The sequence below is a fragment of the Mustela nivalis genome, assembly GCF_964662115.1.
Source record: "Mustela nivalis genome assembly, chromosome: 1".
Lineage (NCBI taxonomy): Eukaryota > Metazoa > Chordata > Mammalia > Carnivora > Mustelidae > Mustela > Mustela nivalis.
In genome coordinates, this window is record NC_139020.1 from 127,417,365 (window position 1) to 127,436,953 (window position 19,589).

The 19,589-nt window shown below is 37.3% G+C and overlaps 1 protein-coding gene across 3 annotated transcripts in view; it reads left to right on the forward strand.

Moving 5' to 3' along the window:
• NPHP3 (nephrocystin 3) overlaps positions 1–19,355 on the forward strand; it is a 48,889-nt gene extending 29,534 nt beyond the window's left edge. The window contains exons 18-28 of one of the 3 annotated variants that reach the window (XR_014308363.1): positions 7,044–7,138; positions 7,684–7,806; positions 10,398–10,587; positions 10,753–10,994; positions 12,004–12,079; positions 13,316–13,443; positions 14,523–14,763; positions 16,480–16,625; positions 17,186–17,301; positions 18,314–18,487; positions 18,712–19,355. Coding sequence is in view for 1 of the 3 variants with exons in the window: in XM_082719116.1 (XP_082575242.1) it covers positions 7,044–7,138; positions 7,684–7,806; positions 10,398–10,587; positions 10,753–10,994; positions 12,004–12,079; positions 13,316–13,443; positions 14,523–14,763; positions 16,500–16,625; positions 17,186–17,301; positions 18,314–18,487; positions 18,712–18,724 (1,524 nt within the window). In the remaining 2 variants the exon portion in view is untranslated. Of the gene's footprint in view, positions 1–7,043; positions 7,139–7,683; positions 7,807–10,397; positions 10,588–10,752; positions 10,995–12,003; positions 12,080–13,315; positions 13,444–14,522; positions 14,764–16,479; positions 16,626–17,185; positions 17,302–18,313; positions 18,488–18,711 lie in introns of those variants that run through there. The other 2 variants (XM_082719116.1, XR_014308362.1) reach the window with 2 other exon arrangements.
• The last annotated feature ends 234 nt before the right edge of the window (positions 19,356–19,589 follow it).

Consider the following 19,589-nt stretch of genomic DNA (forward strand, 5'->3'; position numbering starts at 1 on the left):
AGGCTGCAATCTCTGTGACCTCAGCCAAAGCAATTTCTTTTTAGAGATATCTCTAAAGGCAAGGAAAACAAAAGTAAAAATGAACTGTTGGACTTCATGATGATAAAAAGCTTTTCACAGCAAAGGAACCAGTTGACAAAACTGAAATATGACTAATAAAATGGAAGAAGTTATTTGCAAATGTCTTATCAAATAAAGAATTTGTATCCAAAGTCTGTAAAGAATTTATCAAACTTAACACCCAAAGAACAAATAATCCTGTCAAGAAATGGACAGAAGATATAAACAGACATTTCTCCAAAGAAGACATACATGGGGGTATAGCTCAAGGGTAGAGCATTTGACTGCAAAGAAGACATACAAATTGCCAACAGACACATGAAAAAATTATCCACATCATTCAGTATCAGGGAAATACAAATCAAAAGCACATGGGTGGTTTTAGATGACTGGGTGACTCAGTGGGTTAAGCATCTACCTTCGGCTCCAGTCATGATCCCAGGGTCCCGCACTTCCAAGTCCCATATCGGGCTCCTTTCTTATTGGGGAACCTGTTTATCCCTCTGCCTCTCACTCCCTCTGCTTGTGCACTCTCTGTGACAAATAAATGAATAAAATCTAAAACAAACAAACAAACAAACAAAAAACCACACATTGAGATACCACCTCATGCCAGTCAGAATGGCTAAAATTAAGAAATCAAGGAATGACCGATGTTGGCAAGGATGCCGAGAAAGGGGAACCCTCTTACACTGTTGGTGGGAATGTGAGCAGGTGCAGCCACTCTGGAAAACAGTATGGATTTTCCTCAAAAAGTTGAAAACAGAGCTAGCTACTCTATGACCCAGAAATTGTACTATTAGGTATTTACCTCAAAGATAGAAATGTAGTGATCCGAAGGGGCACGTGCACCCAAATGTTTACAGCAGTAATGTCCACGATAGCCCAACTCTGAAAAGAGTCCAGGTGTCCATTGACAGATAAATGGATAAAGAAGATGTGGAGTGTTTGTGTGTGTGTGATGGAAAACTATTCAGCCATCAAAAAGATAAAATGTTGCCATTTGCAATGACATGGATGGAACCAGAGGATATTATGCTGAGTGAAGTAAATTGATCAGAGAAAGTTATTGCATAATATCACTCATATGTGGAATTTAAGAAACAAAGCAGAGGATCAGTGGAGAAGAGAGGAAAAATACAACAAGACAATATCAGAGATGTAGACAAACCATAAGAGATCTTAATTGTAGGAAACAAACAGGTTTGCTGGAGGGGAGAGGATGGGGAAATGGGGTAAGTGGGTGATGGACATTAAGGAGGGCACATGATGTATTGAGCCCTCATTATTATATAAGACTGAAGAATCAAGAAAAAAGGTGGTGGAGGAGTAGGGGATCCTATTTCAGCTGGTTCCCTGAATTGAGCTAGATATCTCTCAGACCGTTCTGAACACCCATGAAATCAGCCTGAGATGTAAGAAGATATATCTGGGTCTCTACAAACAGAATATCTCTGGCAGTTGGTCTTGAAGTATGAAGTTGGGAGCCATGATTCTGTGGGCGATATTGAAAGATAAATGGAAGGAGAGGGAGCCTCCGGGAACTTGTGCCAGAGCACAAAAGCTTCCCACACTGGGGACTGAGCTCAGACTCCCAAACTGGTAGTGTCAGGGAAAGGACTTTAGGGCAGCCCCCCAGACTAAAATCTGAAGCTACTGGGGCGTACTTGCAAATGGGGGTGGCTTATGGTTTTAGAAGCACAAAGAACAGAGACGTGCCTGGCCCTGGGAGCAAGGGCTGGGAGTGCTGCTGTGGGGCACACAACCCAGGACACTGTGGTATTTAGCAGCACAGACCGAGAGGGATACAGTGTGGCCTGGAGAGCTCAATGGAGAGCAGACTGTGATCTCTCTGTTCCGAGACAGAGAGATATGGACCCTTCTTCTCTGACTCTTGGAAGAGATGCGGAAAACCGCTACAGAGCAAAAGCCCCCCAAAACGGGTTTTCACTGAGCCTATCACTCCCCCACAGGGGGCAAGTCAACTCTGTCCAAATAGGGTTGCCTGAGTAACAGTGCAGCAGGGCCCTCCCCCAAAGACAGACTAGAAGAACAGGAGGGGACAACTTTAAGGTCCCTGTAAAACAGGTACATCTTGCTTGGGTTGTGGTCATTAATTTGGACTCTGTACATTCCCCTAACCACCCCTCAACAAAATGACTAAGAGGAGGAACCCCCAACACAGGAAAGATTCAGAGATTGAGGCCTCTGCCACAGAACTAATGGATATGGATATAACCAAGATGTCAGAAATTGACTTCAGAGTAACAATTATCTAGGTGATATCTAGGCTTGAGAAAAATATTAATGACAATATATAATCTGTAAGGGCAGAAATTATATCTAATCAGGTAAAATTTAGAAATGCCATGAATGAAATGCACTCTAAACTGGATACTCTGCCAGGGTAAATGAAACAGAAGAACAAATTAGTGAGCCAGAGGATAAGATGATAGAAAAGAAGGTAACTGAGGTGGCATGGGAAAAACAAATTAAAACCAGGGTATCGAGGGGCACCTGAGTGGCTCAGTGGGTTAAAACCTCTGCCTTCGGCTTAGGTCATGATCCCAGGGTCCTGGGATTGAGCCCTGCATCAGACTCTTTGCTCAGCAGGGAGCCTGCTTCCTCCTCTCTCCCTCTCTGCCTGCTTCTCTGCCTACTTGTGATCTCTGTTTGTCAAATAAATAAATAAAATAAAATAAAATAAAATAAAATAAAACAAAACCAGGGTATTGAACTGAGAGAGAATAGTGGCTCAATGAAAGATTCCAATATCAGAATTATTGGGATCTCTGAATGGGTGAAAAGAGAGAGAGGTCTAGAAGATATATTTCAGCAAATTGTAACTGAGAACTTACCTAATCTGGGGAAGGAAAGAAGCATTCGTGTCTTAGGGGCAGAGAGGGCCCCTCCCAAGATCAATGAGAACAGATCAATGCCACAACATATAATAGTACAATTTACAAATCTTAGATCCAAGGAAATAATCTTGAAAGCAGTGAGGGGGAAGCGATTTCTTAGATACAGAGGGAGGAACATCAGAAAAATGTCAGACCTGTCTAGAGAGACCTGGTAAGCAAGAAAGGGTTGGCAAGACATGTTCAGGGTACCGAGTGAGAGGAATATGCAGCCAAGGATACTTTATCCAGACACACTGTCATTCAGAATGGCTGGAGAGACAAGGAGCTTCCAAGACCGGTACAAACTGAAAGAATATGTGACCACCCAGCTGGCCCTGAAAGAAATATTAAAGGAGTCCTATAAAAGGAGAAAGACCCCAAGAGTGACAGAACAGAAATTTACAGAGATGATCTATAGAAACAAGGACTTCACAGGCAACATGATGACAATAAAATAATATCTTTCAATAATCACTCTCAAAGTATATTACCTAAATGTTCCCATGAAACAGTGCAGGGTTGCACATTGGATAAAAAGACATGACCCATCCATATGCTGTCTACAAGAGACTCTTTGCGCCTAAAGATACTTCCAAACTGAAAGTGAAGCAATGGAGAACCATTTTTCATGCCAGTGGACCTCAAGAGAAAGCTGGGGTAGCAATTCTCATATCAGACAAATTAAATTTTAAGCTAGAAACTGTAGTTAGAGATACAGAAGGACGCTATATCACTCTTAAAGGGTCTATCCAACAAGAAGATCTAAAATTGGGGAACATCTATACCCCCAACAGGGGAACAGCCAACTACATAAGCTAGCTGTTAACCAAAATAAAGAGACATATTGATAATAATATAGTAGGAGACCTCAAAACTCCACTCTCAGCAATAGACAGATCATCTAAGCAGAAAATCAACAAAGATATGAGAGCTTTGAATGATACACAGGACCAACTGGACCTCTTAGATATATACAGAACATTCCACCCTAAAATAGCAGAATACTCATTCATCTTGAATGCACATAAAACTCTACAGAATAGACCACAGACTGGGTCACAAATCAGGTCTCAACTGATACCAAAAGATTGAGATTATTCCCTGCATATTCTCAGACCATAATGCTTTGAAACTGGAGCTTAGTTACAAGAAAAAAATTGGAAGAAATTCAAACACTTGGAAGCTAAAGACCATCTGCTTAAGAATGTTTGGGTCATCAGGAAATCAGAAAGAACTTCTACAATTTTTGGAAACCGTTGAGAACGAAAACATGTCAGTGCAAAACATATGGAATACTGCAAAGACAGTTGTAAGGGGGAAATACATAGCCATCCAAGCCTCACTCAAAAAAAAAAAAAAAAAAGAAAAGAAAGAAAGAAAAGAAAAAAGAAAAATCCCAAATACACAAATTTAGTTGATACCTTAAAGAACTGGAGAAAGGAGAAAGAACAAAAATAAAGCCTTAGCCACGCATGAGAAGAGAAGTAATTAAAATTAGGGTAGAGATCAATGAATTAGAAACCAGAAATACAGTAGAGAAAATCAATGAAGTTGGTTCTTGGAAAGAATTAATAAGATCAATAAACCACTGGCCAGACTTACCCAAAAGAGAAGAGAAGGACCCAAATTAATAAAATTATGAATGAAAGGGGAGAGATGTTGACTAACACCAAGGAAATAGAAACAATCATCAGAAATAATTATCAACAGCTATATGCCAGTAAATTAAACAACCTGGAAGAAATGGATGCCTTCTTAGAAACCTACAAACTACCAAGACTGAAACAGAATACATGAACAGACACTTCTCCAAAGAAGATATAAAATGGCTAACAGACACATGAAAAAATGTTCATCATTATTAACAATCAGGGAAATCCAAATCAAAACCACATTGAGATACCACCTTACCCCAATTATAATGGGAAAAATTGACAAGGCAAGAAACAATAAATGTTGGAGAGGTTATGGAGAAAGGGGAACCTTCCTACACTGTTGGTGGGAATGCAAGTTGGTATGGCCACCTTGGAAAACAGTGTAGAGGTTCCAGAATAAGTTAAAAATAGAGCTACCATATGACCCAGCAATTGCACTACTGGGTATTTACCCCCAAAATATAGATGTAGCAAAAAGAAGGGCCACATGCACCCCAATGTTCATAGCAGCAATGTCCATAATTGCCAGACTGTGGAAGGAGCCGAGATGCCCTTCAACAGACAAATGGATAAAGAAGACGTGGTTTATATATACAATGAAATATTACTCAGCCAAGAAAGGATGAATACCCAACATTTGCATCAACATGGATAGAACTGGAGGAGATTATGCTAAGTGAAATAAGCAAAGTCAGTTATCATATGGTTTCACTTATTTGTAGAACATAAGGAATAGCATGGAGGACATTAGGAGAAGGGAGGGAAAAATGAAGTGGGGAAATATGGAGGAGGAGACAAGCCTTGAGAGACTATGGACTTCGGGAAACAAGCTGAAGGTTTTGCCGGGGTAGGGGTTGGTTAGCCCGGTGATGGGTATTAAGGAGGGCATGTGTTGCATGGGGCGCTGGGTATTATATGCAAACAATGAATCATGGAAAACTACATAAAAAACTAATGATGTCCTGTGTGGTGGCTAATATAACATTAAAAAAAAAGACTGAAGAATCACTGACCTCTACCTCTGAAGCTAATAATACATTATATATTAATTAGTTGAATTTAAATTAAAAAGTAAAAAAAAATTTTAAAAGCCATCATACATCATGCTATTTTAAATGTTTCAACTATAAGACAAAATTGAAATCTAAAATTTGGCATTACCAAATATTTTGCACTAATTTTAGATTAAATGTAAAATTGGGCTAACATTTTTATGAAGTACCTTTATGAAATGACTATTATAGCAGTGCCCTCTTATCCCCAGCGGACACCTTCTGAGACCCCCAGTTAATGCCTGAAACCGGGATAGTACCAGGCCCCATATACACTATGTTTTTTCTTTAAGTACATACTCATGATAAAGTTAAATTTTCAATTTAGGGATAGTAAGAGATTAACAAACATAATAATAAAACAGAACAGTTGTAACAATATACTGTACTCCCAAGTTATGTGAATGTGGTCTCTCTCAAAATATCTTATTATAGTGCACTCACCCTTCTTGTAATGAGTGAGATTACCGGTAAAATGCCTACCTGATGAGGTGAAGTGAGGCGAATGATGTGGGCACTGTGATCTAGCATTACATCATATGGACCTTCTGACTATATATCAAAGGAGGATCATCTCCCTTCAAATCCCAGTTGCCCATGGGCAGCTAAGGCTGCAGAAACTGAAACTGGGGATAAAGAGGGACTTAAAATTCTTTAAAAAGCAGTTTCTTTCTGAAAGAGGAAAAAATATTTTTTTCAATTGTATGTATTATTGATTGCTGGTGTCATTATTTATGTTTTAAGAGCTTGGGCTCATCAGGTGAGCATGCCTTAGTTCACAATTTGGTTCTTCACAGCTAACAGCTCTGTAACCTTGGGTAAATTCTGTAAGCCTTGGGCAGATTTTTCTAGCCTACTACAGAGGTTGTGAAGTGAATCGACAGATTCTTGATCCTAGTAAGGTCCTAGGCATGACGTCTAGTATGTAGTAGTAAATACTATCAAATAGTATAATTCTTACCCATCTGCAGTGCCGTGGTTGACTTATATGTATACAAATGTGAATGAAGTCTTTCATGGGAGTATGCTGCGTTATATTTGCAGGTGTACTAGGTTTGTAATTTCACAGGCTTGTCTTTCTCTATTGTGTATTGCTTAAATATAGTCTGTCCAGTACTTTTTCAGTCTACATTTCTGATAATTTTTACTGCAGTAACTAGAAGTTTAAATTAAATTGTGTTTTAAGTGCTTCCAGGAGATTTTTATTCTTTATCAGTTTATCACATAAACAAATCCTGAATTTTAAAAGTCTTTTGCCATCTCTATTATACATCTGTAAAATTAAAATAATTACAAATTCTTGTTTATAAATTAATTTTTAGATATATGGGGACTTACAGAAAATAAACTGCAATATTTTTTCTTTTTCTTCCCAGGCTTGGGAAACAGTAAGACTGGAATACATGGATGATCCAGCCATTGTTTCTTCATGTAGGCAAAAGCTAATCAACTATTTCACCATGCAGCTAAGGTATTATGAATGTCCGTATTATTCTTCTGCAACTTGTTTTACCCCTGTCTTTACTTCTCTCTTCCTTTGCTTATAACTTAATGTATAAAAATTTAATTATTATAGAAAAGATTTATTCATCTCCCCTGTTAATGTCAAAAGAACAAGGGATTATTATGTAAGTCTTTTAATATCATCCTAAAGATTTAAACTTACATGAAATCAATATAAGATCATTTTATTATTTATTCCAGTTTAATCGTTCAAAAATATGTGTGTGTCTGTATACCGTGTGTATATATTTGCGTTGATTTTTTTTTTAAGGCTCAAATTTAGGAAAACACCTTGAGAATTTGATGAGTGGTCCTGATATCACTGTATTTATTTTCTTAGATTATTTCTTAGAGTTTCTGATTTTGACCTAATTTTCTCAGTATTGATTATATTTAAAGAGTTGGAGATAGATGCCAAACACATTTTTCTCCCTTCAACATTTGTCTGAAGACTTTGGAGGTAATTTCCTTGTTGGAAGGTATTACTGAGTGTTGTCCTTTCCATTCTGACAGTCAGGACCGAGTGACTTGGAGAAGTGCAGATGAGCTCCCTTGGCTTTTTCAGCAGCAGGGAAGTAAACAGAAGTTGCATGATTGCCTTCTCAATCTCTTTGTGTCTCAAAATCTTTATAAAAGGTAAGAAACTTATTTGTAGAATACCTTCTGCAAAAAAAAAAAAAAAAAAAAAACAGAGTTAAGTGGTTATTTGGTATAACAAAGAAAAATGGCATTTTAAATTTAGCTTTAATATAAGACCTGAAGCCATAGAACTCCCAGAAAACATAGGCAGTAAACTGCTTGACATCAGTCTTGGTGATGATTTCTTGTATCTGATACAAAAAGCAAAGGCAACAAAAGCAAAATAAACAAGTGGAATCACATCAAACTAAGAAAGCTTCTGCACAGCAAAGGAAACCATAAACAAAATGGAAAGGTAGCTGACTGAATGAGAGAAAATATTTGCAAATCGTATATCTGCAAAGGGGTTAACATCCAAAATATATAAAGAACTACAAATCAATAACAAGAATCTGATTTAAAAATGGGCAGAGGGGGGCGCCTGGGTGGCTCAGTGGGTTAAGCCGCTGCCTTCAGCTCAAGTCATGATCTCAGGGTTCTGGGATCGAGTCCCGCATCGGGCTCTCTGCTTAGCAGGGAGCCTGCTTCCTCCTCTCTCTGCCTGCCTATCTGCCTACTCTTGTGATCTCTCTCTGTCAAATAAATAAATAAAATCTTTAAAAAAAAAAATGGGCAGAGGATCTGAATAGACATTTTTCTAAAAAGACATTCAGATGGCCAACAGATACATGAAAAGATGTTCAACATCACTAGTCATCAGGGAAATACAAATTAAAAATTAAAATGAGATATCATCACACACCTGTTGGAATTACTATCACCAAGAAAACAAGAGATAACAAATGCTGGCAAGGATGTAGAGAAAAGGGATCATGTACTATTGGTAGGAATGTAATTTGGGACAGCCACTGTGGAAAACAGTATGAGGTTCCTTAAAAAATTTAAACTAGAACTGCAATATGACCCAGCAATTTCACTTCTTGCTGTTTATCTCAAGAAAACAAATACAGTAATTTGAGAAGATATATGCACCCCCATGTTCATTATAGCATTATTTACAATCGTCAAAATAGGAAACAACCTAAGTGTCCCTTGATAGATGAATGGATAAAGAAGATGTGTGTGTGTGTATAAATGTGCACATTATATACAAACAATGGAATATTATTCAGCCATAAAAAAGAACAAAATCTTGGCATTTGCAACAACATGGATGGATCCTTAGGACATTACACTAAGTGAAATAAGCTAGAGAAAGACAAATACTATATGATCTCACTTATATCTTGAATCTAAAAAACAAAAACAAAAGTCAAACATGCCCTTGGTGCAGAGAAGAGATTAGAAATTGTCAGAATGGGCAAAGTGGGTAAAAGGAATAAAAGGTAACAACTTCCAGTCATAAATAAGTCTTGGGGATGTGGTGTACAGCATGGAGACTATAGTTGATAATTCTGTATTGCATATTTTAAAGCTGCTAAGAAGGTAGGTCTTAAAAGTTCTCATCACAATAAAAAAAAAATCCTTTAACAGGGATTACAATTATGTACAGGGACAGACGTTAATTAGACTTACTCTGGTGATCATTTTGCCATACAGTAGTTCCCCCTTCCCATGGAGGGATACTTTCCAAGACCCTCAGTGGGTGTCTGAAACCACAGATAATACTGAGCCCTATATATATTGTCTTTCCCTGTACATACGTACCTGTGATAAAGTTTAATTTGTGAATTGGGCATAATAAGACATTAACAGCAATAACTAATAATGAGATAGAATAATTATAACAATATACTATAATAAAGGTTATATGAATGTGGTCTGTCTCTCAAAATATCTTACTGGACTGATCCTTCTTCTCATGATGATGTGAGATGATAAATGTTCCAGTGATGAGATGAAGTGAGGTGAGTGGAGTAAGCCTTGTGCTGGAGCCACGGGCTCCTATTGATCTTCTGACCTTACGTCAAAGGAGGAGCATCTGCTCCCAGACCGTGGTTGATGGCCACTAACTGAAACTGGAGAAAGGGAAACGGGGGCAAAGGCAGACTACTGTATATACAAATATCAAATCATGAGTTGTACACCCGAAGCTAATAAATTTGGATGTCAATTATGTCTCATAAAATAAATAAATTACCAAACCACCCCCATAATGCTATAATAAAAATGAGATTTAGAGCAGAAAGCAGCTGGCAAAGAGGGACATCTAAGTGGGCCAGGAAGGACAGATGGAATTAGATTCAGCTGTAGCATTTAGCTAATTGGGAAAGAAGGCAGTGTGAGGTCTCCCACTCAGAATGGGATGTTTTTAGTAAGTGTAGTGACAGCAGCCAGCATTATGGAGTACTTGCTATCTGCTGTCATCTGCTTATAGTAGCACCTGAGGCAGATCGGGTTGGTGACCCCCCCTTCTGCAGATAAGGTTGATGAGGTATAAGAGGTCAGACCACCTGCTCAGCACCCCACAGCTAGGAAGGGATGGACACAGAGGATGTACACAGAGTCAGAGTACAGTCTTATCTCCCTCTATGCTCTACCTGCCTGCTAATGAAGCATCAGTAGCCTGACGTGAATTCTGGCATTTTCATTCAGTAGTGGGTTTTAAAGCTTGTTTTTCATTAAATTACATTTTTTGGTTGAAACAGAGGACATTTTGCGGAGTTGCTGAGTTACTGGCAGTTTGTTGGCAAAGACAAAAGCGCAATGGCAGCGGAATACTTTGATTCATTGAAGCAGTATGAGAAAAGCTGCGAAGGCGAGGAGAACATGATTTGCTTGGCTGACCTTTATGAAACCCTGGGGCGATTTCTCAAGGATCTAGGCCTCCTCAGTCAGGTAACTCCAGCAGGGGGTCGGAGGCAGGGGTAGGTTTTTCCTGGTTGGCTTTTCTCTCCTTGCTAGGAGTTAGTGTCGCCTTCATTTGTTGTGCTAACGAGACTGCAGATCCTATAGCATCTCACTTACTGGTACTGGCCTTTAACCTTTTCTTCCCCCCCCTAGGCTGTGGTGCCTTTGCAGAGGTCTCTAGAAATTCGAGAAACAGCTTTAGATCCAGATCACCCAAGAGTAGCTCAGTCCCTCCACCAACTAGCAAGTGTGTACGTGCAGTGGAAGAAGTTTGGCAATGCGGAACAGCTGTATAAACAGGCTTTAGAAATCTCCGAAAATGCTTATGGTGTGGAACATCCCCATATTGCTCGTGAACTTGAGGCACTGGCAACTTTGTACCAGAAACAAAATAAGTAAGACTTAGATCAGTAATACTCTGGTTTTATGGTGGGGTGTCACAGTTCTTAATGTCCTTATGGGGTAAGCTTTGTTTTGTGGCTGTGTAATTTTTTATCCGATATCTTTTGAATCTACCATGTTCAAAGATTATTCTTGGTGGCGGGTCTTTGTGGAGTAAACAGAAAATTAGAACTACAAGATTCATCTCCATTTGAAGATGAATGGATGATAGAACATGGACTTTGGAGTCATATAGTCGGGTTTGAAGTTGGGCTCCTTCACTAACTAGCTTTGTAATATTAAGTGCACTGCTAATAGAGGGCTGCAAACCATTGTCAATAGGCCAAGTCCACTAGGCCCCTTGTTTTGTAAATAAGGTTGTATTGGAACATAGTCACATTTTTTCATGTACATATTATCTGTGGTTCCTTCCGTGATGCAACAGAGTTCCATAGTTGAGGTAGAGACCATGTGGCTCACAAAGCATAAAATATTTACTATGTAGCCCATTCCAGAAAAAGTTTGCCAATCCCTGGTGTAATAAAAAAATCTATTAGACACGCACTGAATGCATCTTTTCCTCTATCAGAAATCATGTATCGTTAATGATACAGATTGGATTTTTTTCTTTTAATTTCTAGAGGTATTGTTTCACACAAATTTTGTGTGAATTTCTTATTTATATTTCACCAGAAATTAGCATGTACAGAAGAAGGTGTTGGAGTAAACTAAAAGTTTAGATTTTTGTTTAGTTAGGGGATCCTTTAGAGATTCAGAATGAGTTAAATCAGTTAAAAATCTGTTAAATGTCAGCTACTTGGAGGATTAGATGTTTTGTTAGATTTTGTTTTATGAGCGTTTTTGTTAAAGATTTTTAATTACATGTGACTATCATTTTTAGAAATTATGCTACATTTAAGGGCCCAAAAAAGCTTTACGCTAGGTAAGGAATGCTTTCATCTCACTGAAATATGATACTTTGGACATGTTTCTTTTGTTTGACTTTATTGTTATTTTTTTAAGATATGAACAAGCTGAACATTTTAGGAAAAAATCCTTTAAAATTCGTCAGAAGGCTACAAGGAGAAAAGGCAACCTGGTAATGAGAGATTTCTTTTGTGTTGTGGTTTTAAACTAGAGGAAAAGAGCATCTCTGAGTATCATAATATAGCTCTGTATACCTCACATGTTTAAGAACTTGAGATATTAAAGTGATTTCTATAAAAATACTAACATTGTCTTATATATATAATACATGTTTAACTATTAGTGTTACTGAGAAATACAACTTTGCAGACTTTTAAAAAGTATATAAAACAATATACTATGGTTATTTTGCAGTATATACATATGTGAAATCATTATGTTGTACACCTTAAACTTACACAATGTTTTATGGCAATTATATCTCAGTAAACATGGGAAAAAAAATTTTTTTTTTTTTTTGCTTTTTTTAAAGTGGAACTGTAAGGTTCATTTGAAGGTTAGACTTTGGAAGATGAACTTAAAAGCTGCTTCAATCTGTAAAGGAAAGGCAAATTAAAAAATTAAAAATTAAAAATTAAAAATTTTAATATGTTAGATTCAAATGCAAGGAAATTCTTACCTTTGAGCACACACACATAAAATTGTTTTCATTTTTCCAAGCTGCTGATAAAATCTAAATATAGCCTGTTTTAATTTCAAATGCTATGTACATTTTTTAAATTGAATAATATCTGACACACAACGTTGTGTAAATTTAAGATGTATATGTATAGCATGCTAATTTGATACATTCTATATTGTAATATAATGGCCATCATAGTGACAGCACCTCTGTCACATCACATAATTATTTCTTTTTTGTGGTGGGAATAGTTAAGATCTAATCTTTTAGCAAGTTTGATGATTGTAATACAGTATTGTCTACATTCACTATACTGTGCATTTGATCTCTATGATTTATTTGTCTACTATTTTTCAAGTGCTGGGTGCAGTTTTAAGTACCTGATTTTTTTAAGTTAAACACTTAAAGCCATGGGATTGGTAAATATCTGCAGGTTAATTCTGTGTCCTGATCTTTTCAAAGCCCTTGGGACTCAGTTCACTTTGCTAAAATAGCTTATCATCACTTTCTCAAAACAGGTTTTACTGAATTTTAGAATGTGATGTCAGGTGGAAGTATGTGCACTTGCAATATCCACTGGATTAATTCAGTGTGATACTTAAACTAATTGTTACCTACTTTAAAGGGAGCAAAAGGAGAAAGGATTTCATAGAGCTCCAGTGTAGTGTTTCAGAATCAAGGACTGCCCTTAACTTGGTACCTATTCTCCATTTGTGTTTGCTTCAGTATGGATTTGCCCTTTTACGTAGACGAGCCCTGCAGTTAGAAGAGCTCACGTTAGGAAAGGACACACCTGACAATGCTCGGACCCTCAATGAGCTGGGCGTTCTCTACTACCTTCAGAATAACCTGGAGTGAGTACCATGGTGCTAATAATAAAAATAAGTGTCCATTGTGTCTCTCACATGGAAAGCTACTTTCCATTTCTATCAAGTCAAGCTAGAAAAAATTGACAGGAACCATGCCAGATTTCACGTGTGGTGGGTTGAACATACAGCTACACTTAACAAAGGCCATGGCATTTTTTCATGGTTTCTTGTCACATTGTTTCTTTTATTAGCTAAAAAAGCTATTCTGTAGCATCCCTAGTATGTTTTATATGATTACAAAAAGTGTTTTGTATAGATGAGAATTCACAGAAAAAACTTGGCACCAAGGGAGAATAAAGGATAGAATGTAGATGGCTGCTAGTTTGGGTCTTCAGTTCATTTGGACTTATAAGATGTTAATATTTATGTTAATATTTATATTTATTATAAAAGATGTTAATATTTATGTTAATATTTATACTCTAAAAAAGTGTTTTTGGGCTTCTTTGGATTTCAGAAAACTAACACATTTGATACTCTGGATGTCAGAAAAACGTAACAAATACTTATCTGGCTTCGGAAGGGATACTTCAATTAAAAACAACCTGAGGGTTTTTAAGGAGCAGTGGGTGCGGGGGGTGGGAGGATGGGGGAACCAGATGGTGGGTATTGGGGAGGGCACGGATTGCATGGAGCACTGGGTGTGGTGCAAAAACAAGGAATACTGTTACACTGAAAAGAAATTTTAAAAAATTTATATAGTAGCTACTTCAAAAGGAAAAACAATGAATACCAAAATCTTTTGAATTAGGTCTTTTTATTTTATTTAAAGGTATCAAAAGTTTGTTTTGGAAAATATGTGTTTGTCTTTTAGGAAAAGTCAAAGTGGAGAACTGAGGCAATCATCTAGCTACTTTAGGCCCTCACACTATCATTTTTATTTTTTGGAAAAGGGCAAGGAGGGATATGGACTAGGAAAGAGGGAGAGAAAGGACTTTGAGCCAAATCCCTTATATCAACTGTCTTGGATTTAAGAATAAAAATGCTTCATTTCTCTACCTAACTAGGGCCAAGGAGTCTTTAGAGAATAAATTATTTAACCCATTTTGGGGTTTTGTTCATAGAACTGCTGACCAGTTCCTGAAGCGGTCCTTAGAAATGAGAGAGCGAGTCCTAGGACCAGATCACCCTGACTGTGCCCAGTCTTTAAATAATCTGGCAGCTCTATGCAATGAAAAGAAACAGTATGATAAAGCAGAAGAACTTTATGAAAGAGCTTTAGACATTCGGAGACGAGCACTAGCTCCTGATCACCCTTCTTTGGCCTACACAGTGAAGCATCTTGCAATCTTGTATAAGAAAATGGTAAGTAATCTGTGGCATGCTTACATGTATTTTAACCTGGCCCTTAAGTCATAATTACTGTCAGCAAAATAATTTGTCTTCTTGGGTTGTCTGGGTGTCTCAGTCAGTTAAGTGTCTGCCTTTAGCTCAGGTCATGATCCCAGGGTCCTGGGATCAAGCCCCTCATCGGGCTCCCTGTATGGTGGGAAACCTGCTTCTCCCTTTCCCTTTACTGCTCCCCCTGCTTGTATTCCCTTTCTTGCTGTGTCTCTGTCAAATAAATAAATAAATTTTTTTTTAAAAAATTCACACACAAAAAATAATTTGTCTTCTGATGGACAGATTATTTTTTATGAACTTCTCAATCATGATGATTAAATTTTTTAACAAATAGCTGAGTAGAACATTAAAAAAAATTATATCAGACTTAAATAAGGTACTGGTGTAATTTTGTTAAAATATATTCCAAATACAAATGCATTCATCAACATTCTAATTGGAACTTATTATTTCAGAAGTTCTAAAATTCAACCGCTATTAAGTTTTATGAGTTAAGCAGCCATAAACACAGCAAATCACCTAGCTGTCAAAGGTGAAGGAGGAATCTCTGTAGGTGAATAAATGAGCATTTAAATTTCACAGTTTCAGGGCACTTGGGTGGCTCAGTGGGTTAAAATCTCTGCCTTCGGCTCAGGCCATGATCCCAGGGTCCTGGAATCGAGCCCCGCATTGGGCTCTCTCCTCTGTAGGGAGCCTGCTTCCTCCTCTCTCTGCCTGCCTGTCTACTTGAGATCTCTGTCAAATAAATAAAATCTTTAAAAATAAATAAATTTCATGGTTTCTTTTCTTTCCCTATAATGAAATGTAACCATTCTTTTCCCTACGGTTCTAGCTTAAGTGATTTTTGGAATTTTTGTAGCTGTTCTTAAAAAAAAAAAAAAATGCCAGCGAAGTCTGATTTCCTTTCATTTAATGCAGTTAGAGAGCTACATAGACTAAACTATCTTTAGACTTTGTGAGACCCTTGCTGGTCAACCTGGCCCTGAAATTAATGCTTTAGTAAGAACAATGCATCGTTGCTATTTCTGCCCAATTTTTTTTTTTTTAAGATTTTTATTTATTTATTTATTTATTCATCAGAGAGAGAGAGCAAGCAGGCAGAGTGGCAGGCAGAGGGAGAGAGAGAAGCAGCTCCCTGCTGAGCAAGGACCTCCCAATGCAGGACTTGATCCCAGAACCCTGGGATTGTGACCTGAGCCAAAGGCAGCCAACTGAGCCACCCAGGCATCCTTTTGCCCAACTTTCAAGTGAAAAAGAAACAATTAGAGGACGACCGTGGTGGCTCAGTTAATTCAGCATCTCTCTCTAATAAATAAAATCTTTTTAAAAAATTAAAGAATCTTGAAGGGATTTGGTGGGAAATGAGATTTTATTTTTGATGTGGTATCTAAATTATATACAGTAGCAAACATTCTACTGGCATATTTTTACTTCACTGGGAACTAAGTGATACTGGGCAAGCTTTATGAAAGGGCTTTCTGAATTATCAAAGAAAGTATTTTTACATTCAATGTAGCTTTATACATATCCCATTAGATTTCAGTTATCTATAAACTGAACCATTAAAGTGTGAGAAGATTATTTCTGAAATTTTTTCCTCAAAATTACTAATAGAAAATTTTATTTATGGGAAAAGATTTGATCAGATAGTGTTTATTATTTTAATATTTTTGTTAGATTTCACTTTTGTTTTTTAGGGGAAACTTGACAAAGCTGTACCTTTGTATGAGCTGGCTGTTGAAATTCGGCAGAAATCCTTTGGCCCAAAGCACCCCAGTGTAGCTACTGCCCTGGTGAACTTAGCTGTTCTCTATAGCCAAATGGTAAGTTCCCACATATTAATAACTCTTTATGAATGATTTTAAGGTATGAAATATAAACATGAAATAGATGTGGCACAGTAAAAGTAATTGAAGAAAATTTAAGATTACTAATGCTTCCTTTCGTATTTGAGAAATTATTGAAGATAGATTTGTAAGATGGTTAGTGTAAAACACCGAGTATTTTTTATTTAGTTCATTGCATAAGTTTCATTTTTAATCCTGGAGACTCGTACCTCTCTATGTCTAATACTATCTTTAAGCTGTGGCATTTGCCCATGATAGGTGAAAAGCACATATACCCACTGAGCAATAAGGAAACAGGTTTTTGCTTATCTTATTGGATTCAGGTCAGTAGTCACCAAGCTGGGTCTAAAACTTAGGTTTCTGACTTTCTATTATATGCTTCTACCATGATGATTAGTAATAAATTTTTTATCTGTAGGAGGATATTAACTTTTTAAAGGGACTTACCCCAGTAGATCAGCTTAGTCTAAGAATGTTAATAGTAATTTCAGCAGCTCAGTGTGTTCAAGTGAATATTACTGCTTTTTTTAATAAAGAAAAAACACATCGAAGCCTTGCCATTATATGAAAGAGCATTAAAGATTTATGAAGACAGCCTGGGTCGGATGCATCCTCGAGTTGGAGAAACATTAAAAAATTTAGCCGTGCTTAGGTAAGAATTTTTTCAGCTTCCTAATTAACAGCCAAACCCCATTTTAGAACAGCTTTAATTTGACTTATCACAGAACACAATATTTAATGCTAGTTGTTTTTTCTTGGAAGAGGGGAAGGGGTTGTTTTGTGTTGATTTACTTCAAGATACTAAAGTGGTATCCAGAAGTGAAATCAATGTTGCATAATGTTTTGTAGAAGAATGTATCATGTAAATAGTGAAAGATGATTTACATTTGTGGCTAACTGGTTCTGGGGGTAATATGGGCAATGTACTGTCCTTAAAAATTAATTTACCATTAAGTGGATGTTGACTTGGGGGTGCTTAGGTAGCTCAGTAGTTATGCATCTGATTCTTGGTTTTGGCTCAGGTTATGATCTCAGGGCTGTGAGACTGTGCCCTGGTCAAAGCCTGCACTGGGCTCCACACTGGGCCTGGAGCCTGCTCAAGATTCTCTCTCTTCCCCTCTGCTCCTACCCCGCCACCCCATGTACACACTTTTCTCTCTCTCTAAAAAAAGTGCATATTGATTTTGCTTTGTCTGTGTTTGTGTATCTCCGGATGCAGAGACTTCCCATTAGCAATCCACTGCATCCATTACAACATGGTCTTAGTGGTATATCTATGAGGCACTAAGATACACGTTAGCAGTTCAGAGAGAAGAGTCTGGGAATTCTGTTTTACAGGTCTGCCTGAGTGAATACACACACTGGAAATAGGAGAAAATGGAGAATTATCCACAACTTGTTATTCTGTATCCTATAAGGTCATTTTTTTTTTTCTTTTAATTTGACAGACAGAGATCACAAGTAGGCAGAGACAGGCCGGGGGTGGGAAGCAGGCTCCCCGCTGAGCAGAGAGCCTGATGTAGGACTCAATCCCAGGACCCTGAGACCATGACCTGAGCCGGAGGCAGAGGCTTTAATCCACGGAGCCACCTAGGTGACCCCTATAAGGTCATTCCCATTTAAGAGGGTATATTCTCATTTTAATGATTTTTTTTCTCTCAAAGCTATGAAGAAGGGGATTTTGAAAAAGCTGCTGAACTATACAAAAGGGCGATGGAAATAAAAGAAGCAGAAACGTCACTTTTGGGTGGAAAAGCTCCTTCCCGACCCTCCTCCAGTGGAGACACATTTAGCTTAAAAACAACCCATTCTCCTAATGTTTTCCTTCAAGGACAGAGGTAATAGCAATTACAATTCATTGTAAATGCACCTTAGGATTAAATAATTAAGAAACATTTGGAAGATAAGAATTTAAAACAAAGAATTTTGAGTTTGTGTGACTTAACTGATATTTGAGTGAAACTGCATAAGACTACATTGAAGTTTGAGTCATGATTGTATATTAGCTGCTTAAAAGAATTAACTTTCTAATTTTTTATATCCATGGATATGGAAACATTAGAACCCTAAAATGATGAAACTGATCATGAAGAGTGGTTGTTCTCTGTTCAACAAGACCTGGCATAGCTATGAAAACAAGGAGTTCAGTTCCATAATTCTTCCATCTCTCAAGAGCTATGTTGGCCTCACCATTCCTGGTTGTGCTTTTCAGCGGTAGCCTGGCCCAAATCTCTACCTCAAAGAAAAGTTTCAAGGAATAAAGGGATAATGTTTATGGAAGGTTTGAACTGTTTTCTGTGAAATGAACTAGTAACAGTTGTCTCTGCTACATTTTTAAAAATTCTACCTTTTCCAAGAGCAGACTGGGCTAAGCCCTCTGCTTTCCACTCTCTCTACATTGTTCTGCTGTGTTATATGTATCCGCATAATCTGAAGTTATTAATGCAGTAAGTCAAGCTCTTAGCATTCTTTGACCTTTTCCAAAATAGGGACATGACAGTCTCCTTTCCTTTCTTAAATGCCCTAAATCTCTTCATTTATCTCAAATTCAGATTAGTCTATTTTATATGAAAATGAAATGTTTTACAAATATTGCCACTTTTGGTTTTGCACCCTTTATGTATTTATATGTAATAAAATCTTCAATTCTAATACCTGTAAGATTCCAACATATTAATTATAAAGGTGAAAGATAAAATAACCATACCTGGCCATTTTAAAATAAAAGTGCAATTTCAAGGTTTTTCCCCACTTCAGTTTATACAAGAGAGATGTAGTTAGAGAATTAATACTTCAAACACTACAAAAAATACTTGCATGTTGTCCATACTCAGAGTAGTTTGATCAAATTAAGTTTTGGTGACTTTATAGGGTTTTGGTTAATGTTATGTAAGCCTTGGCTACACAGAGGGTGGTCCATGAACCAGAATCATCAGTACC